This window comes from Panthera pardus, unplaced genomic scaffold (assembly GCF_024362965.1).
Source record: "Panthera pardus isolate Hobbes unplaced genomic scaffold, ASM2436296v1 HiC_scaffold_3, whole genome shotgun sequence".
NCBI lineage: Eukaryota > Metazoa > Chordata > Mammalia > Carnivora > Felidae > Panthera > Panthera pardus.
In genome coordinates, this window is record NW_026526876.1 from 23,966,129 (window position 1) to 23,992,458 (window position 26,330).

At 38.8% G+C, this 26,330-nt stretch overlaps 1 protein-coding gene across 2 annotated transcripts in view; it reads left to right on the forward strand.

Moving 5' to 3' along the window:
* Positions 1–26,330, forward strand: part of ABCA6 (ATP binding cassette subfamily A member 6) — a 59,863-nt gene that overhangs the window by 6,897 nt on the left and 26,636 nt on the right. For both annotated transcript variants that reach the window (XM_019466418.2, XM_019466417.2), the window contains 15 exons: positions 188–414; positions 3,693–3,834; positions 4,628–4,813; positions 8,738–8,885; positions 10,439–10,604; positions 14,693–14,751; positions 18,089–18,199; positions 18,602–18,777; positions 18,993–19,112; positions 19,369–19,507; positions 20,034–20,124; positions 21,049–21,188; positions 24,619–24,735; positions 25,675–25,858; positions 26,246–26,330. The exon at positions 26,246–26,330 is cut by the window's right edge and continues 82 nt beyond it. In XM_019466418.2, the coding sequence (XP_019321963.2) occupies positions 188–414; positions 3,693–3,834; positions 4,628–4,813; positions 8,738–8,885; positions 10,439–10,604; positions 14,693–14,751; positions 18,089–18,199; positions 18,602–18,777; positions 18,993–19,112; positions 19,369–19,507; positions 20,034–20,124; positions 21,049–21,188; positions 24,619–24,735; positions 25,675–25,858; positions 26,246–26,330 (2,091 nt within the window). The remainder of the gene's footprint in view (positions 1–187; positions 415–3,692; positions 3,835–4,627; positions 4,814–8,737; positions 8,886–10,438; positions 10,605–14,692; positions 14,752–18,088; positions 18,200–18,601; positions 18,778–18,992; positions 19,113–19,368; positions 19,508–20,033; positions 20,125–21,048; positions 21,189–24,618; positions 24,736–25,674; positions 25,859–26,245) is intronic.

The following is a 26,330-nucleotide window of genomic DNA, read 5'->3' on the forward strand; positions in this document are numbered from 1 at the left end:
ACATGGAGGTCCACGTACCCACCACCCAGTTACTCCTAACGGTAATATCTTTCATAACCGCAGAACAATATTAAAATCAGGGAATTGATGTTGGTATAGCCCTCACAAGCTTGTGTGGATTTCACCATAGCCTGTTCAGTTCCTATTTTTTCAAATAATGATTTTCCTTGTTTAAACCCCACTTTAGATCGCAACAAACCGCTCTGTGACAGAAGAGTTGATGTCAGTTACTGCTATAAATATGAAGACTTTACCTTTTATTCATAAAAACATTCTTCAAAAGGAGATGTTTATTTTCTACTGCCTTCTTTACTTTTTTCCATTGATACACTTTATATCGCTCAACGTTACAAAAGAGAGGAAAAAATGGAAGGAGTTGATGAAAATGATGGGTCTACAAGATTCAGCCTTCTGGTGAGTAACTGATTCAAGCAGTGTGATGAATAATCAGAAATTAGGAAGCGGTAAAAACGTGTCATTATTTCCAGAACTGTGTGCCACCGCTGAGACTCCAATGCAGCGGTCCCGATGGCACCCCTCCTACTTGGTCTGCCCATGGTTATCATTTGACTTCTCCGCACTTCCTCATACTTGAAGAAAGTATGATCCTATAATGGCTAGCTTGTGTTCAGAGGTTTGATCAGCAGGGATATATTTTTTTGCAGCACTAAAGTACCATGTGTTGGACTTGAGATGTCCTATAAAATATGCCCAGTGCATATAGCACTTAGGGTGGCATGTTGGAAGGGCTCAATAAGGACATTTGTTCATATATTGATACCTTTGTATCTTGACTCATTCAGAAATGATTTAGATGTTTTTAAATACATATATTTAAACACACGTATATTTAGGTATGTGTCTGTCTATGTGTGTGTGTGTTTGTATTATAATAAAAACAAATGACTGAAGAATAGAAACAAGGATCTCACAGAATGATAACGGGTAAGACTAGAAGAAAAAAACACAAATCATACAAGCTCTAAGCTTCCAAGAGGTCGCCTGGATGGCTCAGCTGGTTAAGCATCCGACTCTTGATTTCAGCTCTGGTCATGATCTCACCATTCATGAGTTTGAGCCCCGTGAGTTCTGTGCTGACAGTGCAGAGCCTGCTTGGGATTCTCTCTCTCTCTCTCTCTCTCTCTCTCTCTCTCTCTGCCCCTCCCTCTCTCTCTCTCTCTCTCTCTCACACACACACACAAAATAAATAAATAAACTTAAAAAAAAAAACCTAACATTTTTCAATACTGAATCCTGGGAAATGTGTCTTTGTATAGTCCCCACAGCAAGAAAATTACTCTTTTTGGCTATGGAACTATTTGGAATGGGTGAGGAATTATTTACTGAACAATCATCTGTAAGTCACATGTTCCCTAAAATAACATTATGGTCTAGGAAATTTTAAATTTTCTATCAAGTATATTTGATTAACAGAGAGAGTTTTGATTCTAACATACCTTAATTGTGAAACAGAAAAAGAGGAAAATGTGTTTCTGAAATGAAAAAAAAAAAAAAAGAGTGGTTTGCAGTGAAACTTTGGCAAATGCAAAGAAATGAATGGAGTCTGTTAGGAGGGTAGTGAGGGGGACTCTGTGTAAATAGGACTGTTTTTTAGTTCAGAGGATGTCCTGTGGGGCAGTATCCCTGTAGTCACCTGAGAATGGGGGGGCACAAGTCAATTCTGGATTAAAATCAGAAAGGTGTTGGATATTTACATGTGGATTCATCCTCAGGGTAAATGCTTCTTAGTATGCATGTAATGTAAAGTTAGCAAAACGAATATATATATATATATATTTTTTTTTTAAGGAATATATATATATATATATATATATATATATATATATATATTTTTTTTTTAAGGAGATATATATATATATATATATATATATATATCTCCTTAAAACTAAAAAGGAAAAAACAAATCTGAAATGTTTTTGCCAAGTACAGGGTGTGTATTGGAAATAAGTTGTATCACAACCTTTTTTTTTAAGTAATGTGAAATAACTGTGAAATGTCATCAGCATTTATTATTTAAGTGTGATGACTGAATTGCTTTGTTTTTATCATGAAGGCTTCCACAGCTTTATTAACATCCTCCCCATGCCCCCCCCGCCCCATCGCCAAACTCCCTGCAATGAGTTCCCTTTTCTAGGTAATGTTTTAAGTTCCTTCATTTGTAATTCTCCTACTGTATAGACTTTTAATTCCCACCTGTAGCAGTTCCCTTCTGTACTCAGGAAGTGGATTCTGCAGAATGCCATATGCTTTCCAAAAATGCTGATGTTTCCAACAAAGGCTGAATCACTGTAATGCCACGACCTTTAAAAAGAAGTCGAATAAGCAGTAATTAAACCAGTTGTTCTGGGGCATATTGATGCAAGTTCCTGGTTTTAATACTCTCACTATTTTTTTCAGCTGTTGAATTTTTTTTTTAATTTTTTCTTTAAACATTTATTCATTTGAGAGAGACAGAGTGTGAGCAGGGAAGGGGCAGAGACAGAGGGAGGCACAGAATCTGAAGCAGGTTCCAGGCTCCGAGCGGTCAGCGAAGAGCCCAAAGCAGGGCTCCAACCCACAAACCGCAAGATCATGACCTGGGCCAAAGTCGGACACTTAACCGACTGAGCCACCCGGGCGCCCCGGTTTCTTATTCCGTTGGGCAATTTCGTGTAGAGGCAAGAGGACTGAGCAGAGTGCGCACTGTCGTCTGGGCTTGGCTACTGATTTACTCGGTGGGTCTTGAATAGGCCCATGAAGTAACAGTAGGACCTACAGTTTACTTATCTGTAAAACAGGAAGCCCGGACTCAAACACCTTGTGTGGTCCTCTTAGATCTAAGACTGAATACTATTTCTTACTAACCACCTGATAAAAATGCGAACCCCAGCACATCTAAAACAACACAGAATGAGCACTTAAGGCTGTACCCTCATTTATATCAGCTTTCAAAAAAGGAAACATGAACAGGAATAGCAAGAAAAGAAAGGGCCTGGAGGAATTATGAAATTTCAGTTTTCTACTACTAGGGAGCGTGGAGGTCCGGCCGGCTGAAATCCTCAAGAACGGTCCAATTCTCCTCTGCCCCTGGGGCTTCTGTGGTTCCCTGATTGATCAGCAGCTTAGTTATATTCCCTCCCATTTCTACGGTCAGAACACCTCGGTAATATGTTATAACGCTGACGGCACAAAGAGCTTAATCTCTTTACTTCAGCAGTTACCCCTTTGAGACACTTTTGTGCATTTTCCCAAAAAAGACAAGTACGAGAGTGGTCTCAGCAGCAGCAAATAAATAAAAACTGGAAGTAAAATTGGAGACAAAAATTGGAACAACCTAGAAGTCCATGGGCAGGAGAACATTAGGATATAGTCATACGATGAAATATTATTATACAACAGTGAATAATATCATATATGTCCATTGATGTAGACGAGCAACAGCAGAACACATACAAGATGATGCTATGTATGCAGGTGTTCATTCTATTTATACAATAAGTGGGTGCAGAGCTGATGCTTAGCCAGGAGGCAGCAGCACAGCCCTACCAATGTAATATTAATAACATTTTCATTACTAACCTAAGTAGGCAGATAGAACGGTAAACATTGTATCATTCTTTAGATTTTTGGTAGGTTTTAACTATTTCCTAATGAAGTTAAAATAATTGAAATAACTTTTTGTCTTCTTTTAGGCTCTCCTGGGGCTTAATCTATGCTGGCTTCTTCTTCATTATTTCCATAATCATCACAGTTGTCATAACATCTACCCAAATTATAGTCATGACAGGCTTCATGGTCATATGTACACTCTTTTTCTTATACGGCTTGTCCTTGGTAAGTGCATACATTTATTACCACGTTCTCTGCTTTAGGTCGTAGCTAGATGTAGTAAAAATGAAGTTCTCTGGAGGTCATTACAGTTCGTTATTTCCTTCGTGTCTGCTTTGTGTGCAGGTGTGTGCGTACTTGCTTGAGAAAGTCTCTAGGAGTTGTTGAGAAGTTGATCTAGTATGAAATACAATTGGACCTCTCTTTTGCATAAAGTCTGCATTAATGCAACGATGCCTCAAAAAGAAAAAAAAAAAACCTTGACTCTAAAAATATTTTGACTCTAAGACTTTTCTAGACGGTTCATGAGGATGCGCTTGAGGGGCGGACCTGTCTCTTCGTCCCAAAGGTTCCCCATAACATGGTGGCTTGCACAGTATCTCCCTCTGACACTCCATCTTGCCCTCTCTTCCCATGTCACCCCTCTTCCTTCATAAAGCAAGAGCCTCTACACCGCCCCCCCCCACCCGCCTCCCAGGGTGTTTCCTGGAGAGGGTACATAGGTGTTCTTTCTTAAGACATTAATGTGGTTTCTTTGGGTGTTTCCAAGTGTGCACGTGTATCCTTGTCCTCGGCACGCACAGCTTGCCCCCTGCCCTTTCTTCAGCAACTAATGCCTAGCAGTTGAGGAGAGCAAATAAGGATCCTCTTTACAAAGGGGTTGAGGGAAGGACTGAGCATTGTGATGCCTTGATATCTTCATCATCGTCTCGCTGATAAATATTTATGTTATGATCTAGACATCTCTATTTATTGTGTAATGGCTGTTTAACGGCTAGACGTCTTCTCTCTCTTTCAGATAGCTTTAGTGTTCCTGATGAGTGTGTTGCTAAAGAAAACAGTCCTCACCAATTTGGTTATGTTTCTCCTCATTGTCTTCTGGGGGGGCGTGGGATTCGCCGCATATTACAGACAACTCCCTTCCTCTCTCGAGTGGATTTTGAGTATCTGCAGCCCATTTACCTTTACTGCTGGATTGAGTAAGGTAGGAGCCTAGTTAATTGCTTTATTATTGAACTCTCAAAAGAACTTGGTGCTTCATAACTCTTCATGGTTGCAAGCACTCTTTCTCTTTTTTTAATGTTTACTTATTTTTGAGAGAGAGAGAGAAAGAGACAGAGTGTGAGCAAGGGAGGGGCAGAGAGAGCTGTCAGCACAGAGCCCGACGTGGGGTTCAAACCCACGAGCTGTGGGATCATAACCTGAGCCAAAGTCGGATGCTTAACCAACGGAGCCAACCAGGCGCCCCTAAGTGCTCTTTCAAATTAGGAGCATTTATGCTAAACAATTCTAGCCTAAGACTAGATTTGAGAATGTTATTATTCCAGTGTAGAAAAATCATCATCACATAAGGAAGTTTGAATAAGAACATCTTGAATAAGACAGAGTTTCCCCTCTCGGATGTATTTTCATTGGGAAGCATTTTCTTCTTGTTTCTCATTTGCAGCTATTCACCTTTCTTTTTTTCATTATTTATTTAAATTCAAGTGAGTTCACACGCAGTGTAGTATTGGTTTCAGGAGTAGAACCCAGAGATTCATCACTTACATATGACACCCTGTGCTCATCCCAGCAAGTGTCCTCCTTAACGCCCATCCCCCATTGAGCGCACCCCGCCCTTCCACTTCCCCTCGGGCACCCTTCAGTTTGCTCTCGGTATTTAAGAGTCTCTTACGGTTGGCCTCCCTCTCTGTTTTTATCTTATTTTTCCTTCCTTTTCCCTATGCGCGTCTGTCGCGTTCCTTAAATTCCACATACGAATGAAATCATACGATATTCGTTTTTACTTTATATAATGAAGGCATTCTCTATTAAAAATTGTGTAAACCGCTTTTGGAAACCTCAAATCTGCAAAGCTGTCAAGACTATAAATACAGAGCGTAACAAATACGTACTAAGTGTATCAAAACGCTCATGAGCTAGATCAAGAAATAGAAGGATGCCACAACTCCACTCTTTGCTCCTGAAGGTAAAAGTTTTGTGATCTTCACTTCCTCATCCCCACCTAATGTGTGTTCCTAAGCCTAATTTTTTAGTGTTGCCTGGAAATCTTTTCCAGTTTTTGACTACTATTAACGCTGCAAAAAATCCTTATGCATCTACCCTAGTGAATATAGGCATTCAGTTCTGTTCGGTATAGACCTCGGAGTTGGATAGTAGGATCTAGGATACATATATCTTAATCTTCATAGCTACTACCAAGTATTTTTCCAAAGCGGTTGAAACAATTTACTTTTGCCCCAGATGTTTCGAGTTACAGTCGTCCCGAATCTTTACCAGCATTTGGTCAGTCAGTTAAGCCTCCGACTCTTGATTTTGGCTCAGGTCATGATCTCTCGGTTCACGGGATCGAGCCCTGCATCCGGCTCTGAGCTGACAGCACAGAGCCTACTTAGGATTCTCTCTGTCGCCTCTCGCTGCTCCTACCCAGCTCACCGGTGTACATATGCGCATGTGCTTTGTCTCCCCAAATAAATAAATAAGCTTAAAAAAAATTTTTTTTAAAGTTTGTCTCCCATGTTCTTTTCTGGAAGCTCAATTGATTCTACTTTTACACTTGGATATAAAATCCATTTCAAAATAACTTTTGGATATCTATATGTAGAAGCAATATTAATTTTTCTACATGAATATCCAATTTCTTCCACTTAATTTGTTGAAAAGACCATCCTTTCCCTGAACAGACTGCTATATTTCCTTTGTCAGAGCTCAACCAATCCTGTATTAACCCATCTGTGTACTCTTGAACTGTTGCTACATTATCTTAAAATTGTTTTTGCTTTATGTGTCTTGATATGTGGTGGTAACAGTTTGACCACTTGATTTTCTTCTCCAAAGAGAGACTTTTCTATTCTAGGTTCTTTGAATGGTGTAAATTTTAGAATTAACTTATTGAGTGATACACACACCTATGTATGTGTGTACAAAGCAGTTCATGTTGGGATGCAGTTTGATTTTTTCAATCAGTTTCAGGGAAATTGACACTTTTCTTTTGATCATGAATAGTATGTCTTCACATTCATTTGCTCTTTGTAATTCGTTTTAAGTATTGAGAGCCTTGCACATTTTTTTATTTATTCCAAATTTTAAATCCCTTTTTTAATACGTTTGATGCCATTATAAATAGCATCTGTGTTTAGATTCTTATTTTTAAATGTTTGTCATAAATGTAGAGAGATACAACTGATTTCTGTATATTGGCACTGTATCCAGTTTCCTTGCTATATTCTTTAAAACTAAGAGCGCCTGGGTGGCTCAGTTGGTTAAGCAGCCAACTCCTGATTTTGGCTCAGGTCACGATCTCATGGGTTCGTGAGGTCAAGCCTCACATTGGGCTCTGTGCTGACAGCACAAAGTCTGCTTGGGATTCTCTGTCTCCATCTCTCTGCCCCTCCCATGCTCTCTCTCTCTCTCTCTCTCTCTCTGTCTCTCTCAAAAATAAATAAATAAATAAATAAATAAATAAATAAATAAACTTTAAAAGCTAGTATTTTTCTAGGTTTTATCTTGGGATTTGCTTATGCATAATCATGTTGTCTACAAATAAAATAAATAAATAAATAAATAAATAAATAAATAAATAAACTTTAAAAGCTAGTATTTTTCTAGGTTTTATCTTGGGATTTGCTTATGCATAATCATGTTGTCTACAAATAATGATAGTTTTTTTTTTCCTTTTGCAGTTTTTAATGCTAGTTACTTATTTTTCTTGCCTTATCGAGGAGACTGGGACCTCCAGTACAATGTTGAATAGAAATGCAGGCAAAGGAAAAGCTTTCGACATTTCACAAAAAGATGATTTTTGGTATTGGTATGTGTACATCTATTTTGCCAGGTTTAGGAAGATCGCTTATCTTCTCAGTTTGCGAAGAGACTTTCTTTATTATATGTGGGTATTGAATTGTATCAAATGCTTTTTTCTGCACCTATCTTACCAACCAGTTCACTTTCTCCTTCAATCTGGTTTATGTTGAATTGCATAGAGTGATCTTCAAATGTCAACCCAGACTCGCATTTCCGGAATAAACTCAACTTTGTCGTGAAACGTTAACATTTTACACAAGTGGAGTTTATGTCGTCCAGTGTGAGGAACTGGGCTTGGGAGCTGGACTTCATGTGTTGAATTCAGCTTTGCCACTCCTATGTGATTTTGACTTTGCTTGGTTAAGCCACTCAGTTTCTCTGTGCTTCAGTTTCACCATATGTAAAATGCACATAAAAATAACACAGCCTAGGGGCACCTGCGTGGCTCAGCCAGTTGAGCGTCTGACTTTTGATTTCAGTTCAGGTCATGATCTCATGGTTTGTGAGTTGGAGTCCCGCGTTAGGCTCTGCGTTGACAACGTGCAGCCTGCTTGGGAATCTCTCTCCTCCTCTCTCTCAGCCCCTTCCTCTTTCCCTCTCTCTCAAAATAAGTAAATAAACATTTAAAAAAATAATAAGGCCTACCTTATGAGGTTATGATAAGGATTAAATGAGATATTATAAAAAGCCTTAGAATAACATCTAGAAAATTATACCTATTGTCACATGGCAAAATTATAAACATCTTTATTTGTAGTAATAACTAGAAAAAGTTCTCTTATCATTATCCAACTAAGATGCTTCAAATAATTTTTCATATTCTTTCAAAAACTTGTGTTCTTTTTGCTGCCTAGAACAGATATTTTGCAAAATTGCAGTGACTTTATGAAAACAAGAAAATGTCCTATTCTTAGAACATTTTTTTAAATTGGTATCTCCTTCCAGTATTCCTTTGTTGTCAGATACAAATAGTTTCACCAATCACTTCATTATAAGGGCTTCTTGAAAAACCTGTTTAATAAAATGATAAATCTTGCTGCCACACTGGATTATTTTTGGGTTTAATTTAAATACTTATTAATTATTGTTTTTGCTTGAATCTTAGATTATCCACTTGGATAGTACTATGAATGGTGTAATTTTTCCTGACCCTTCAGGAGACTCCTATGTACTGATAGCAACTTTTTCTGTGTTGGCTTTTGATGCGCTTTTCTACCTGGCATTGGCATTATATTTTGACAAAACCTTACCCTGTAAGTAAAAGTGGCTTTTCTTCGACCTCTGCACATGTTGATCACACTGTAGGTTTTTACTTAGGGTTATGTAAGAAGTAAAGAATAACAGGGGCGCCTGGGTGGCTCAGTCGGTTAAGCATCCGACTTTGGCTCAGATCGTGATCTTGCGGTCCATGAGTTCGAGCCCTGCATCGGGATCTGTGCTGATGGCTCAGAGCCTGGAGCCTGCTTCCGATTCTGTGTCTCCCTCTCTCTCTGCCTCTGCCCCCCTCTCTCTCTCAAAAAGTAAATAAACACTAAAAATTTTAAAAAAAAGAAGTAAAGAATAACAAATATTTCCTATCACAAACTGAATGAGTTCTTTATTCCTGCTTCATAGTTTTAGCAGTTTGAAGGAATTTTCATGGGAAAACAATTAGTCTTCTGCTTTTAATAATATACATTATGAATACTCAGTGATTAAATAATGGTACTTTTTTCAAGAATCCCTGAAAGTGTTTTCAAAGAATGATGTGTAAGACTTGTTTCAAAATGAGCTGCAATAAATTAATTCCCCACATGGTTTTGGCAAGTGTCGATCTGTCATATGGTGGAAGGTGTTTAGTAAGTAGTTCTTACAAGAATGTGGGGCAGATTGTGAATTGAATATCCAGAAAGGGTCCCGGGTCTGGAACAATCAGGTTCTCCCCTACTCCCTCTTCTTCTTGGAGGACCACTTCACAAGGTGACATGTCCATCCTTTAAGGAAGTAACAAAATAAAAATGAAAGAGGACGTTTTCAGCCTTATTCTGAAAATTTTTTAATCAGTTGTTCATATTTACAGAACAATATTACCCAGTTAAATCTTCTCTATCTTACCAACAACCAAAAATTTCACAAGTGCAGACTTCCTGCCCACATGCTAGAATCAGAACACTTTTTTTTCTTGCACAATCTTATTTATTTACCTTACTTTGTATGTTCTTTCCACTTTGTATTTAACCCTGTCTTCTACGCTTCTATGCAATTATTTTATATATTCCTATCTTTCTGTCACTTCTGGTTCAATATCTGAAAGCCCTTAGCAACAAATACTACTTCTGTGTTTTACATTTGGAAAATGACAGTGTATTTATCCTGAACAAATATAATTTCTTCCTGTACTTTACATACACGTTCCATAGGGACTTCAGTACTACGTCCAGTCGTATTGTTGCGATCAAGGGATTTCTGAAGTCCACAAACATGTTTCCAGTTATTTTTATGTGCCATATTAAGGCCTTCCCCCCTAAGTGTTCGGTTTCATTCATTCTAAATATATTTTGGACCACATTTTATTTAAGCCTTTGTATATGTATATTTATTGAAAGTTCTATGGTACTGTTTGGCTTTTGTGATGATATGTTATTTCCTTTGAATTTTCATTGTTTACTTCATGACCAGTTTTCTTTTCAATAATAAGAAGTTATAATGAAAACAATTTCTCTATGATGCTTAAGTCTAAGACACTCTGCACTATTTTGAATAAGGCTTCTTTGCTCTTGGTTCTAATGTCAATGATCCAATATCGTATCGCCTCTTGATGAATTAGGTGGAAATGAGCGCCATTACTCTCCATTATTTTTCCTGAACTCGTCTTGTTTCCAACACCAAAGGACTAATAATAAGGTCACTGAGAAAGAAATAGATCCTGAGCATCCTTCTGATGATTGTTTCGAACCCGTAGCTCCAGAATTCCAAGGAAAACAAGCCATCAGGTAATCATACTTATATGGGTGCAAAGCAAACTTGAACAAAATATTGAAGAAGAAATTTGTCTTTGTGAATGTCACTTTGAATTCTTGCACATGACCACCAACGGCTCTTGATTGCTCCTTGAAAGGAAAATTCTCTTTGCTTCGCTCCATATAATGTTGCCACATCACCCGCCATCTTGTCTCCCTCCTTATTTCTAACTTTTGTCTCATGCCTCTCTTTCATGCTTCTTACTCTTTTCTTTCTCCAAATTCCTTCCTCTATAGTTTGTCTGGCTTATGTGATATAATGGAAGAAGTAAGAAACTTGGACTCAAAAACTTTTAGACTTCAATACCACAATTCTCTCTCATCTGATGTGTAATCTGAGAAAAAAAAAATGTGTAAGTTTCTCTGGATCTCCCACCCTGTAATGAACAAGAGTAATATTTACTTTGTAGGATTGTTTGAAATTCATATAAGGAGTTCTGAAAATATCTCTGCCATCAGATCCTACCTCAAGCGATTCTAATTTAGGGAGTATGGGCTTATGCCCAAGAATCTGCAGATTTTAAGAAGCCCTATAGGTTTTTCTAATGTGCCCTAAAATTGAAGAACCAGAGGGTTCTAAATATAAACCACTTATTTAGCCGATATTCACATAGTGCCTACTAGGAACCAGACACGTACTTAATACTCAACCAAAGCTTGTAAGGTGGGCACTTCTATTTGGCCCATTTTATAAATGAGAAAGGTGAGGTTCTGAAAGGTGAAGTCTCTTGTCCAATGTCATGCATTCATAAATGGGGAGCCAGGATGGGAATCCAGAGTCTGTCTATTCTCTTAGCGTCTGGCTACTGTAGAGATGTCAGGAGGTGAAGGAAGAGGAATAAAGTGGCACTATAGCTAGGAAGTGATCTATTTCTGCCTAAGACAAAGAGCATAAGGTGAACTTACATACCTCAACTTCATCCTTCTAATTCAGACCCTATTTTCTGTTAAGCTTCCTGAGGGGCCACAGCCCCTACCGACCTCAGCTCTATGAAAACATCTGTCTGAAAGAGAAAGGCCAAGTGGGGAATAATCCCCCAAAACTCAATGTCCTCAGTTCCTCTTCACTGGTTGAGAACACAAAAAATAAAACTCTATTACTGTTCAAATTATAATAACTTTCAGATGTAATCTTCCAAAAAAGTCTTGAGGTTAGTTATGTAGATCAAAAGATGTTTGTTTTTCTACTTCTGCAAAATAGAGAAGAGTAAAATGTCCTCACCCGCCATCTTTGTTCCCCTTACCTCCCAAACCTGACCCATCTATGCAGTGTTAACTCTGGAGGTCCCTGTCTCTTGGTCTGGATTCTTTACTAAAGTGGAGGAAGGAGCCACTAACAAATCAGGAAAGAAAAGTCATCTGATCCAAGACCTATAAAGCGTTCGACTCCATTGCAGGCCAACTCACCCCAGATCCACACCAAAGTAGCAAACCAGGCTTAGGTGCCCAACCTTGTAGCTCTTCAGTGACAAGGTTCTGTACATTTCAGTCACCAGTGAAGCAGGTTCTGGGGCTTCAAGACGGCCTAAAGTTGACTGTTTACCACCCAGCATTAGACACTGTTCCCAGTGCATAAGTCTTAACTCTTCTTTCCTCGTAGCGACCTTTCTTAGGGAAACCCTTGCCTTCCCCACCACTAGACAAGTGTCAACACTATCACAATCAATCCCAATATGTTGTATGGATCTAGAAGGTACTACTGTAATGATTCCCTTTTTCCCAGGTGGTCTCCCCTTTATATGCCAATGGACACTTCCTCTTTCCCTAGCAGCCTGGAAGCTATACATATTTGAAAGTATAGAGGAATTCATGCAGAGCTCTAACCAGAATCAAGATCATGGCTATGTAAAAATATCTATATTTTATTCAAAACTGGCTCCCTCTCACCCATTACTGCCTCCTCCCAATTTTTCCTTCTCTGGGATCACTTGTATGCACAACTGTCCATTCCTATAACATTAGCCCATTCGTGCAACATTCCCAGAGCGTAGACAGGATGTCTGCCCCAAATGGCTATCTTCATCTCTGAAATCCAAAAACAACTGGCTACTCCTAAAGGGAAGTTTCTTTAGTAAAATAAAACATTAAGGGGCACCTGGGTGGCTCAGTTGGTTGAGCATCTGACTCATGATTTTGGTTCAGGTCATGATCCCAGAGTTGTGGAATCAAGCCCCATGCAGAGCCTGCTTAAGATTCTCTCTCTCCCTTCGCCCCTCTCCCCTGCTCATGGATGATCTCTCTCTCTCTCTCTCTCTCTCTCTCTCTCTCTCTCTCAAAAAAAAAAAAAAAACCCACACACACATTAAAACCCCACTTCAATGGGTGTCCCACTGTGGTCCGATTCAGCACCATTTTAAGCCTTTCTCTTTTATATTTCCTGACTCTTTGGTGTAACCCCACCCACTGCCAGTGTCCTGGTTGAATAATTGTCCTTACTTTAATTTTGATCCATGCTCAGAAAAGCGGTTGACCAAATTATTTCCCTTTGAATTAAAGATGCCACCGTACATGATCTTATGTAGTCATGACATCTCTAACTTGTCGGAGCCTGGTTCCTGCCTCTTCCTGCATTAGTTCCCTTTGGGATTCTAATGTTCATTCAAGTTTGGTCATTACCGATTTAGAGGGGTGTGTGTGTGCGTGTGTGATATTCGAATGAAACCTTTAGATGTGGTAGCCTAATGCTGGGAGGAAAGGATAGGGTTAGCATTAGGTTGGTGTAAAAACCATGAGAATCAATGAGATCACCCATCAAGAGAGTCAAGAATGGGAAGACCATCATGTACCTGGAGAACACTGTGGAACACCAAGATAATGTGTCTGGCAAAAGAAGAGGACCTTACAAGGAAACCGAGATGAAACATTTAGGAAAATAGGAAGAAAGCCAGTAAATCCAATGTTACCTTGAACGTAGACACTTTCAACCAGCACACCGACACCAATAGCGACCCATAATCCAATAAGTAAGGAAAGAGAAGTCTTTGTTGCATTTAATGATTAGGGGCCACTAATGATTTCAGTATGAGGAAGTTCACTAGAATAGTGGGTTCAGAGTGATCGAGGAGGAAGTGAGAAAATGGACATGGAAAGAATTTGCTCCTATTTTTAAAAAAATTTTAAAACATTTTTTCATGTTTATTTTTAGGGGGGGTGGGGGGCGGGTCCAGAGAGAGAGAGGGAAACAACAGAATCCAAAGCAGGCTCCAGGCTCTGAGCGGTCAGCACAGAGCCCACTGCGGGGCTCGAAGGGGCTCAAACTCACGAACCAGGAGATCATGACCTGAGCCGAAGTCAGGCACTTAACCAACTGAGCCACCCAGGTGCCCGGAAAATATTGTTTTTAATAAGACGAGGAGAGGAACGCCTGGGTGGCTCAGTCGGTTAAGCGTCCGACTTCGGCTCAGGTCACGATCTCACAGTTCGTGGGTTCGAGCCCCATGTCAGGCTCTGTGCTGACCGCTCAGAGCCTAGAGCCTGCTTCTGATTCTGTGTTTCCCTTCTCTGTTCCCCCCTGCTCGCACTCTGTCTCTCTTTCTCAAAAATAAATAAAGATTTAAAAAAAAATTTTTTTTAAAGAGGAGAGAAATCTGATTGTATCCAAAGCAAAGTACAGGCCAAAGAGAAGCTATCAGAGAGGAAACTATAGAAAATGCAGGTGACAGAGGGTCTGATTAATGAACAAGGTTGAAAGGGGTGGGAGGGGATGGGAGGGCATGGGAGAGGGTGAGAGGGGAGAGTTAAAGAGTGCAGATTAACGAGCTGATTGTGTACAGAGTAGAAAACATCCAAAGACAGAAGGTGAGAAACATTCTAAAGTGTTCTGCTTCTCTAAGCAAAACATTAATAATTTAACTGTAACTTTCTAAAGCGACTTTTATTTTCTCTCTTGGGGAAAATGCTTACTCAAAAGCAAGTCTCTGTCTTTCTGAGCAGACTGGTTATAGCATCCCTTATTTCACATAAGGGGGTTGGTGTATCTGTCACCGTGACTGGGGTTGTTCCTGACCTCTGCTACTTCCGCTTCTGCGTTGGCTGAGTAAACACCACTTCTGTCATTGCAGAATCAAAAACGTCAAAAAAGAATATACAGGAAAGTCTGGAAAAACAGAAGCACTGAAAGGTAAAGAGAAACGTTTCATTGTTTCATTGACTTCTTTATTGCAAAAAATGGGGAGAATTCCACGTGAAAAATTAGCACATGCACACGAGCAAAACAGAAAAAGAAAACAATACAAACAAGCTAACTCCCACCGTTTGGAGATTAACTGTGATTGAGAACTGGCTATAAAATCCTTCTAGGTGTTTCATGGATTCAATAATTTACAGGAATAGGGTCATGCAATGAAAGGTATGATTTCATTTTGTTTTTAAAGACGGCTTGCTAAAAACAATATTGTATTTTATTTGCACTGTGAGGAAAGACCATCTAGACTTAAAATTGATATATATTTTTTTATACTAGCCAGGGAATTTATATAGTTTCTAAGTACTGGTGAGATTAACTAAAACAAGGTGAGTACAAACTGGGGATTGCTGGAGGGGAGGGGGGCGGGGGGATGAGTTAAACGCGTGATGGCCATTAAGGAGGGCACTTTTGGGGAGGAACAATGGGTGTCATATGTAAGCGATGAATCACTGGGATCTACTCCTGAAAGCAAGACTACACTTTATGTTAATTAACTTGAGTTTAAATAAATAAATAAATAAATATTAAAAATAAATACAACAAGGTGAGTAACCCCATTGACCATGAATGAAATTTCACAAGTGACCATCTCCACGGCAAACACAGAAGTTTGAATGAACCAATGTATCTGATACTAAATTCCGACAAATAGTTTTCTGTAACAAATACTTAAGTAAGATCCAAGTCAGTGGCCTCATTTTATAGAGGACAGCCTGTGTTTATTAGTAATGATTTTTAGGAAGAATGTGACTGATGTTTACAAGAGACGGGAAACCTGAGAAGTTACAAAAAGAAGAGCCAGAGACCTTCCCTAAGGTTCGTGGTTCTCTGTCCAGTGCTTTAGTATTGAGTTTACTTTTTAGTCCATAGTGTGCCTTAACTCAGTCTCACTTATCCCTCTGAGGTCATTTCTCACTTTGAGAATTTTCTGTACCCGTGTCAGCAAATTTGTTCTCCGCCCCGTCGCCTACCCCCAGGTTTTTCCCATCCAAAACCATCTCGATCTGTGGTTTCTTAATTGAATTTTCGCCAAGGATACATTGAAGTCTTTTTTAAATTTGTCATTTCAGTTTTCCAGCGTGCATTATGAACCACTTTTGTACTCGTCAATAACCATGAACGACTTTTTACAACACCTTCAAAAAAAATTACAAAATTAGAAGTGATGAAAATCACTGCGTAGAGACACTATATGAAATCAACAGTTCCAGGGGCTCTTGGGGAAGTGATGGGGAGTTGCACGCTCTCGACCTTCTCCCCTCGCAGTTACTTCCTGTAGCAACTTTGGAACACCTTTGGGAACACGCTTTGAAGTCCTTACCTGCAGCCCCGCTGTCAGTGGCTAAATGGGATTCCCATGTGTGGACACCTCAATTGACTGACGCTAGTGAATGAAATTTGGCTTGTTTCCAATTTTGTCCTTATCATAAAAAAAAAAAAAAACAAACAAAACACTAGGGGGTGACTGAGTGGCTCAGCAGGGGCTCAGGTCCTGATCTCAGTTGCATGAGCCTCACGAGTCTCACATTGAACTCTATGCTGTCAGCGCAGAGTGGCTTTGGATCCTCTGTCTCCCTTTCTCTTTGCCCCTGCCCCACTCGCTTTCTCTTTCTCTGTTTCAAAAACAAATAAATTAACATTAAAAAACCCCCACCATAATGAGCCTTCTTATTTCATCATTGTGAATATAATTGTGGATACAAATTTCTAAAAGCAGATAACTCAAAGGGACTATATTTTTAAGATTTTTATGCATATTTCAAATCATTTCCCTCCAAGGTTATAAAAATGTATACACTTGTGGGAAGAAGCAATAATTAAAAGCAACAGCAGTAATAATAGGAACACTTAAAGTTTATTGACTTCCATGGAAACAATGATAAGTGAGTTACACTGACTTTTTCACTGAATCCTGTCAGATAAATAGTATCTCTCGCATTTTGCAGATGAGGAACTGAGGCTTGTATTTCTTTTTTTCCAGTTAATATGGGTCAGTTCCAGGACAGAGATCATCAGTTTTCTCTTACTTTTGAAAACGTCATTTTTTCCATTTAAAAACAGTAAATGTAAAACTTGTTAATGTGCTTGTTTAGTTCTCCCAATATTATTGATTAATTAATTCATCTTTTTGATGAATTTAAAAGCCTGTTTCATTAATCTTTATTTTTTCTGTTTACTTTGGTCCATCTTAGGCTTCTTTTACATTCCATAGTCAGTGTGTCCTAAAGCAGTAACATATTATTTTAATTATTTATCCCACTGGTGTTACTATATTACTAACATATTACTTTAATTATTATAGTTCTCCAATACTAACATATTATTTTAATCATCAATAATTTTAATATCATGTGGCCAAGACTAATTTCTTACCATTCTTTCATTTTTCTTAATTATGGAGCATATTTTTCCAATGATTTTTAGAATCTTTGAAGCGAATTATAAGTGAGGGTTTTAACGGATTGGATTACAGTAGGAAGAATTTTCCCTTTACGTGTCATTATTATTCCTAGTACATTTAATGGTTGAGTAAAGTGAACCTCATAGTGTTTAGTTCATCCAAGGTCATCCAGATAGAAAATGAACGAACTGGAATTCATCCCAGTTGTTAATTAATTTCAATAATGTCTGAAAGTAGGTCACAAATTTAACCGAAGGAACCTGATCTTTTAGACTTAATGTATTACAAAATTCTTAAGAATTTCATCCAACGACTTTCCAAAACAGAATGTAGTTTTCACTTGGTGGCAGAGAAAACAAACAAAAAATAATAATGGAAAGGATTCTTAGGTGAATGACTTTCTTCTACTGACCTGTAAGTGCAAAAGGTTTGTAATAAAAGAATAGAAAATTTCTAACAGGGGAAAATATAATTTTTGGTTGATATATTTTAAAAGGTAATTAATGTCATGAGAAATGTGTATCATTTAATAAAGATTAAATAAAAAGATCAAATAAAAAGAATACAGAATATGATCAAAATCTGTATATAGATTTACATGTTCACATAGGCACATGCATATACAATGGAAGTAATTGTGTTCCAATGTTCATATTTGAAATTGTAATTAATTTGGTCTTCTTTGGTGGTTGTATGTATTTCCAAATACTGTACAGGAAGCATGTTATTTTAGCAGCCAGGAGAACATTGGATAAACTATTGACAGACTTGAGAATATCCAACTAAAATTAATTTTTTGTTCTATGTTTAGAACCAAGCCCTTTCTAACGCCCTCTTATTTATAATGTTAATATTCTATTCTAAAAACAGACTTACTCCTTGACATATATGAAGGGCAAATCACAGCAATTCTGGGTCATAATGGAGCTGGCAAATCTTCATTACTAAACATCCTTACTGGATCGTCTGTTCCAACAGAAGGTGAGCAAAAAGAAATTTCTCAAAGGCAAGATGTGCAGTGATAGAATGAGGTCATATGTTGCCTTTCTTATTTTAAGGTTAAATCTGACTGTGTAAGAGCAAATAATGTTTGTTTATCTAACATTGCTTGCCAGACTCCATGATTTTGAATATATCTCATGTTTCCCAGGTTTTCATGAAAAGCATTATCCTTATTCCATTGCTATGTGATATTCCAGGGAAAATATAGACCACCCTGAACATATATTTATGTTAAGGTTAATCCAGAGTTGTTGATAACTTACAAAGTCATTATTTTAGATATTTGTGGACATAATGCCAATGTTTTCCTGTAGAAGATCTTAAGCGTTAATAAACACTCTCTCTTCCCAATGTTAAATTATTTTTAACTTCTGTGTTTAGGATCAGTTACCATCTATAATAGAAATCCCTCTGAGACACAAGACTTGGAGGAAATCAGAAAGATGACTGGCGTGTGTCCTCAATTCAATGTTCAATTTGACATACTCACGGTGAAGGAAAACCTCAGGCTGTTTGCTAAAATAAAAGGGATTCGGCCACAGGACGTAGAACGAGAGGTAAAGGAGCATGCCTTGGATTAACGGGGTAAATAAATTTGCCAAGCTAAATCGTGACCACAGAATTCCCCTCAGGGATTTACTTACCCTGTCAGGAACAAAATTTAGGCAAAGAAGTCCTAGTAAAAAATACAGATCTACTGCTGTCGTGGACGGTTAAAATCGTATAGTCTGCATCATCTTGGATTTTAAGTGTTGTGTGTTTTCTTGCGTAGGTACAAAGGATTTTATTAGAATTGGACATACAAAACATTCAGGACAACCTCGCTGAACATTTAAGCGAAGGACAGAAAAGAAAGCTGACCTTTGGGATTGCCATTTTAGGAGATCCTCAAGTAAGTGTGGCGATGCGTGCCGTGGAATGTGGACTGAATATTAGTAAAAAGTCAGGGTCTCCTTTGACCCCTAAAAGTAGCAGAGGTGTCATTGTAATGTGTCAAGAGAGACTCCGCTGGTAAACTACGATTGCAAGCATTCTGGAACATAAACGCTGGGTAGTTATTATTATTTGCTGTTTACTGTTCTCCATGCTACCATGTGGAAATAGTTACCGCGGGAGAGAGAGATTTTATACGTTGTCATCCTCTGTAGATTTTGCTCTTAGATGAGCCAACTGCTGGGTTGGATCCCTTTTCAAGGCATCGAATGTGGAGCTTCCTCAAGGAGCACAAAGCAGGCCGTGTGATCCTCTTGAGTACCAATCTCATGGATGAGGCTGACATCCTGGCTGGTAATTGTTGGTGTTATCTCAGTATTACGATAAAGAATTGGGGAAATGTGTATCTCTAGGGCAAGCGTTGTGCTCCCGTGACCTCGGCGAACCTTCCATGTCATGGCCGTCTGGGGAGTCTAATACCCTATAGAACTCCACACCGACTGGATTGTGACCGCTCATGAAAAAAACCGTGATTGTTTTAGCTTTCAATGAGTCCAAACGTTGAAATCAATATACGTGGGGTTGAAACATATCCACTTATTGTTTGGCCTCCAGAATAGAAAATGGGCCAATGTAATTTCTGGGAATTTTTTTTTCAAGAATTATTGGAGGGCACAGACATAGACTAGAATCCAGAATCTCATTTTAAATGCATCAATTTTAATGGGTATTTCAAATTTTTAAAGGCGTATTCAATATATTCATTTCCTGTGGAACACTTTTCCTTTTGAAATCTGAGCTTTGGTTCCTCGCCTGTATTTTCTAGTGAGGGAAAAAAATGACTCCCAACATCCTTTCTTTCTTGCTTCTTTTTAATCAGATAGAAAAGTGATCATGTCCAATGGGAGACTGAAGTGTGCAGGATCTTCTGTCTTTTTGAAGAGAAAATGGGGTCTTGGATATCACTTAAGGTAAAGACTTTGGGGGTAGATTGGATGTACGCATATCTATGTTTTCAATGCTGGTATATCAAAAAGGCAGACCATTATGAGGGCCAACTGTCCTTGTGCTCCGTATTTGCCAAACTAGTGACTAGTGCTCCCCGAATGCTTTTCTTGTCTCCTTGTATCTCCAGTAATGCTAATGATATGCAAAATTGCAAGATTAGAAGCCCAGGCTGACAGCTCCCAGGAGGGCTGGGCCACTTTCCAGGTACCTGCTCTGTGCATCCTAAAGGCATCCTCAGCCTCTGTCTTCTTCCCGCCCTCCACTTCCCCCCGGCTGATTCATACAATCCTGGAACATATTTTCATTCTTTCATTGGGCACAAAATGAAATAGTTTCAGAAGCTAGTATCAAACATGGGAATAAATCTGGTGGCAGAGAGGAAGAGTACCGTGTCTAACCAGAAAGTGTGTCTAGGTAAAAAGAATTAAAAACAAAAAAAACAAAAAAAAAACCCCAAACCTAAAAACCTTATGCCCAAACAAAACACACACATAGGCCAAACCTCTCTGTTAGTCACTAATTCCCGATACCTGCACAGTCTGGTGTAGTAATTATTTTCCCTAAGCAATTCCTTCTGCCTAATGTTCTCACCTGTCTCTGCTTATCTTCCTACTGGAAGTATAGTTTCAATTACAGCATGTATTTGTTTGTCTATCTGTAGTTGTTCTGAATTTATACGCCTTCTCTGTATAGGTCATAAGACTTGTCAAACTGATGGTATCGTTATTATTATTACTTTTGTTGTGGTTATTATTATTTTACTCATTTCGTTTGTCCCCTAAAGCCAAGTAAAGCGGTACTCAAAGGCTAGGTATTCAATAAAAGCTCTTCTTTTGTGACAGCAGTAGAGAAAACACAAATCAATGATCTTTTCTTTTAAATATTAGTTTGTACAGAAATGAAATATGTGATCCAGAAAAAATAACATCCTTCATTAATCATTACATCCCTGATGCTAAATTAAAAACAGAAAACAAAGAAAAGCTTGTGTATACCTTGCCTGTGGAAAGGACAAATAAATTTCCAGGTAACTTTAGTACGATTATAGTGGAATGAAATTTGGGAACAAGTCTTTACCCCATTCTTACAGTTTTCATTATTTAAGTGGATTTGGATTTGGTTTCTCTGAAAAGCAGAACTCGAGATGAAGACTTTAGTGCAATATGTTTGGTAATTGATGTCTAGAAACACCAGCAGGAAATGGGACGTGAGAGAGGGAATGGAAGGAAGCTAGGGAAGTTTGCATTATTGAGTAGGTGTTTGCAATAAGAATGTGAGATATAATATCACTGGCATAAATAAATGAATCGATGAGCAAGGGGCTCAGAGTTATGTTACCAGAGGGGTGACAAAGCTGGGGTGTTTATTCACCGCTCCCTATCCTTCATCAGTGAAGGGTTGCTTCCAGGAGCATTACGTTTCTAACCCATATGGCTTGTGCTCAACATGAACTCAACATACTTCAGACCCCAGAAAAAAATGCCATCAGACAGGTGTTAATAAGGAGATTTACTGCATCTAAGTGAGTACAGAAGAGATAGGGGTGGGGCATCGGGGTGTCTGCTATAGATTCCCTTTTGTATTTTAATTTAATTGTGCATAGATTTACTTTGCAGGAAGAAAAAAACCCTGTAGTTTATTTGTTCCACAAAAGTGTTCCCCCTGGGTTCTGTGTGTTGGGTAGCAGTCCCAACCTAGGATTTGTTCCATAAGTAATTCTAATAATCGCTAACTCTTTCTGCAATGTTTACGGCGGGTCAGGCACTATTCTACTAGTTTTGGACATATCAACTATTGAGTTCTCACAACTATTCTATGAGGTGGGTGCTAGAGTTTTCCCTGTCTTAACAATGAGGAGATATATCTCAGTCTTTTTTTTATTTAAGCAGCTTCCCTTTTGTTTAAACATTTAGCTTATTAAAGGTTTAACTCTCTGCGGGGCTGATTTAAACAGACTCATTTGGGTGACTGGATCTTATTAAGCAAATACTCAGGAATTCAGATTTAGTCTCACCCCCCAGATAAGGCAGCTCTCTGTGTCCTTGTAGGAGCTGGAAGATGATGTTCTCACGTCCCCAGGCTGTACTATGTTATTCTGTTCTGGGACTAACGTCCAGTGAGATACAACTAACCTACCTTCTGTTTTGGTTGGGGAAGGAGAAGAGTGAGTTATGTGCTGACGCCACCATGAGAACATGTCACACCAGAGTCCCCGGCCTCTGCAAGTCCAATGGCTCACTTATTTCCTGTACAAAATATGGAAGAGATAAATAATATATATTTATTGGGAACTACTAAAGAAAAGACACTTCTCGAGGCACTAATGATGCAGAATTAAATAAGACATAGGAGTCCCTGCCCTCACAGAGCCTACATTCCATTGGATGGGAAGAAGTGGACACACACAATAAGCCAAGCTATGTCACAATTTTATAATACAATAAGAAACAAGGCCATATGGGTTACAAAGATGACGAATGTCAGTCTGGGGTTTATATAGTGTCAGAAGTCCCAAAGAAGAAAATGATCAAAAGCATTCCAAGCAGAGGAGGGAAAGAGATGTTGGAGTGCAGTGAGTGCAGGAGGACACTGGCAACTGGGGATGGGTAGGATTGTAGGGGTAAATAGAGGCTCGCTCATTTAGAGCTTTAGAGGTTGTCATGTGGTGTTTGAATTTTATTTTAAATGCACTGAAAAACCACTGGAGGTCATTAAATGGGGGATTGATGTGATGTGACTTATATTTTCATTCTCGGGCTATACAAGAGCACTCTGGACATAGAGGAAGAAGAGTAGACACTGGGAGACCAGCCATGTGACGGGTGAAAGATGATGATCATTGGGCTACCATGGTACTGGTTGAAAGATGGATAAAAGTCAGTGGATTTGAAACACACATATATTTTAAGTTTATTTACTTATTTATTTTGAGAGAGAGAGAGACAGCATGAGCAGGACAGGGCCAGAGAGAGAGGGAGAGAGAGGATCCCAAACAGGCTTTGCACTATCAACGCTTGAACTTAGGAAGTGTGAGGCCATGACCTGAGCCAAGACCAAGAGTCAGGCACCCCTGAAACATATTTTGAGATAAAGTCAAAGAATGTTGGCCAGTCTGTGGAGCATGAGGAAAAGTGAAAAATCCAACGGGACTTCTAGAATTTTGGTTTGAATCACCAGGTGGAAGGTGGTGTCATTTATTGTAAAATGAGGAGAGAGACAGTTGGATAGGATGAGAAGGAGGAATTGATGTTCTGTTGTAGCAAGTTTGCTTTGAGATGCTTTTAGACTTCAAAGGGGAGAGGTCAAGTGACTATACATTTGATTATAGGATATTGGACATCAGAAAACACTCAAAGTAAGAATTGAACTTGGGAATCCTTAGCATACAGATGGATTTAATGCAAAGGGATTGGATTTGAGTGTATGGAAAGAGAAGGTGACCTCGGACTGAGCCCTCAGGACAAAGTAGAGGAAGAGTCAGAGAATGGTGGAAATCAAGAGCCCCCCCCCCCCCCCATGAACTTGAAGGAAAAACAAAAGAATATGTACATTTTTACTAACTCAAAGGAAACAATGTTTGTAGAAAGAGGAAGTAGTCAACAGCTGTGAATGTCACTGAGCTGGACCAAGACAGAGACAGAGAAAGAGATGGAGCAGGGAGAGTTAAAAGAATTTTTTAACAAAGCTTTTGTCCATTGACTTTAAAACGTGGAATCACTGATGGCCTTGGAAAGAACAGCTTCTGTGGAGGGATAGGGGTAGCATTTGGATTTGAGGAGTTCAGTTCAATAGGATGTGACAAACTGAAGGTGGTAGAGTAGACAAATCTTTGAGCCATGGGTACACATGTGTGGTGGGGGTGGGGGAGTGGGAAGAAGATTAGGTTTTTGTTGTTGTTGTTACTTGTCTTTATTTACTGGATGGCTTTACAGCATTTTGCTTGCTGTTTGAGATGGCCCAGTAGATGTAGGAGAAATTGATGATACAGGCCAGAGAAGGGGAGACGATTGCTTTAGGAAGTCTTCAAGATGCGCGAATGGGATGGAACTGGGAACACAAGTCAAAGAGGTAGCCTTGGTGGGAACAGCTATACGTCTTCCACCCATACAGAATGAAGACCCAGAATATGGGTAGAAATACACATTGATTTGTGGTGTAGAGGGGAGAAGATAATGTTCTTTCTGATTGCTCGTATTTCTTCAAAGAAGTATTCTGGAATTCATGAGCTGAGAATAGAAGGTAGAGTACAGATGGTTTGAGGATAGAGGGGAAAGTTCTGACATACTCATTTCAGAGAAGAACATTCTAATAAAATGTTGCTTTTGCTTACTGTGATAATCCAAAGACATATATTTTCTGAACAACATTCTGGATCATCTCCTAAATAAGCATTAGTTTACTGGGTTTTGTTATCAATGTGGTATTTAAAATGTATCTATTCCCATCTGTTGCCTTAGACCTTTTCAGTGATCTTGATAAGTGTTCTGACCAGGGTGTGATGAGTTATGACGTTTCCACATCAACTCTGAGTGACGTCTTCATGAAACTGGAAGGAAAATCAACTATCGAACAAGGTAGATTCGTTGTATAAATAACAGAAACTCAGTTTCCAAATAATCATGTATTCATTTAGTATTTGATAATGTCTTATGCATGATTTACACTAAAGAATGTGAATAATTCCACATTTGACTCTGCTGTTTGGGAAAGGCTGTCATTATTTTCTAACATCATTACTGGGACTGAACACAGATCCCTTCTTGGAATATACCAAATTTCCCTTTGCGGACAACTTCCTTCCCATGTCAGCAGTTTTCCCCCATCCCCCAGACGCTCGCTGCTTCTTGGATATGTTGAGGATGTGAAAGTGTCTTGACCAAGGTCATGAAGTCTGAGCAGATGTCTCCCCAAAATTGTTCTTAGCTTGTCCGTGTACAGAATTCCACCAAGGTCTTAATGGGGAAAAAGCTAGGATCATCTCCCATGTATTTTGATGGGTGATAATAATAAAAGCAGTCATTTATGGAGATGCTATGCCAGAAAATCGGATCAATGTGTGGATATAGTGCATTAGCTTTCTACAATAGCCTTTCCCATAAAAAATGTGATTGGCATCATTTTACATAGGAGAAAACTACACCTAAGAGCACTTGAGTGATTGGTCCCAAATGATGATACTTCTTGGCCAACATGTAGGCATCAATGATTGGTTATTTCTATGGAGAATATTTCTTGAGATCCCTCAGAATATTGTTACATATGGAACCTTCTATGCCTTATCAAAGGCTTGGCATAATGAGGTCACCCTTTACCGAATGCTTTTTGGGTATGAATTTAGTTATATTTTATCACTCAGTTCATTGAATGTGGATGTCATAAATATAATTCGTTTCTTATATTGTTTCCTTTGTAACTATCATAAAACAATTTTTGATGTTACTAAAAAGAGAAAACTGTGATGCCCAAGGATGGCATTAATAATGTGTTGTGTGTGTGTGTGTGCGTGTGTGTAGATTTTGAACAAGCAGAGGTGATAAGAGACACAGAAAGCCTACATGACATAGACCCAGCTTGGTCTTCCTTCCCTGAAACGCAGAAGAATATGAGCGAGTTGGGCCTCTGGAAAATGCAGATTTGCGCAATAGCACGGCTCCGTTTCTTGAAGTTAAAACATGGAAAGAAAGAGCTTTTGACCTTGTGAGTATCAGAGTACCACAGTTTTGTTAGTGAGCTTCAAGAGAGGGTTGAGTCAGAAGAGAATTTAAAACTAGAACATGGTACCCAACATTCCTGCCAGAAAATGGATAAATACAACATTTCATTTTACTGACAGCAGTAGAAAGGCCTGCATGGCAGCACTTGATTGGCCTTATACATAGGTCTGTTTAATTTTTATGGTTTGACAGCCTGGTGTTTATACAGCAACACCTTTTTGTACTGTGTGGCATGCTAAGGTCTGACTTTCAAAATTTTAGCAGCCGTAATCATGGCTGGCATAGAGTTGGTACCCAACAAATATTTGTGGAATATCTGGCAGCAAATGAAATTGCTACAGATACATGGTTATTTTTTCTTTATTGGTAGACTCTTGGTATTTGGAATTGCAGTGTTCCCGCTGGTTGTGGAAAAGATACTTTATGCCATATTATTTCAAAAGAGTGATTGGGAA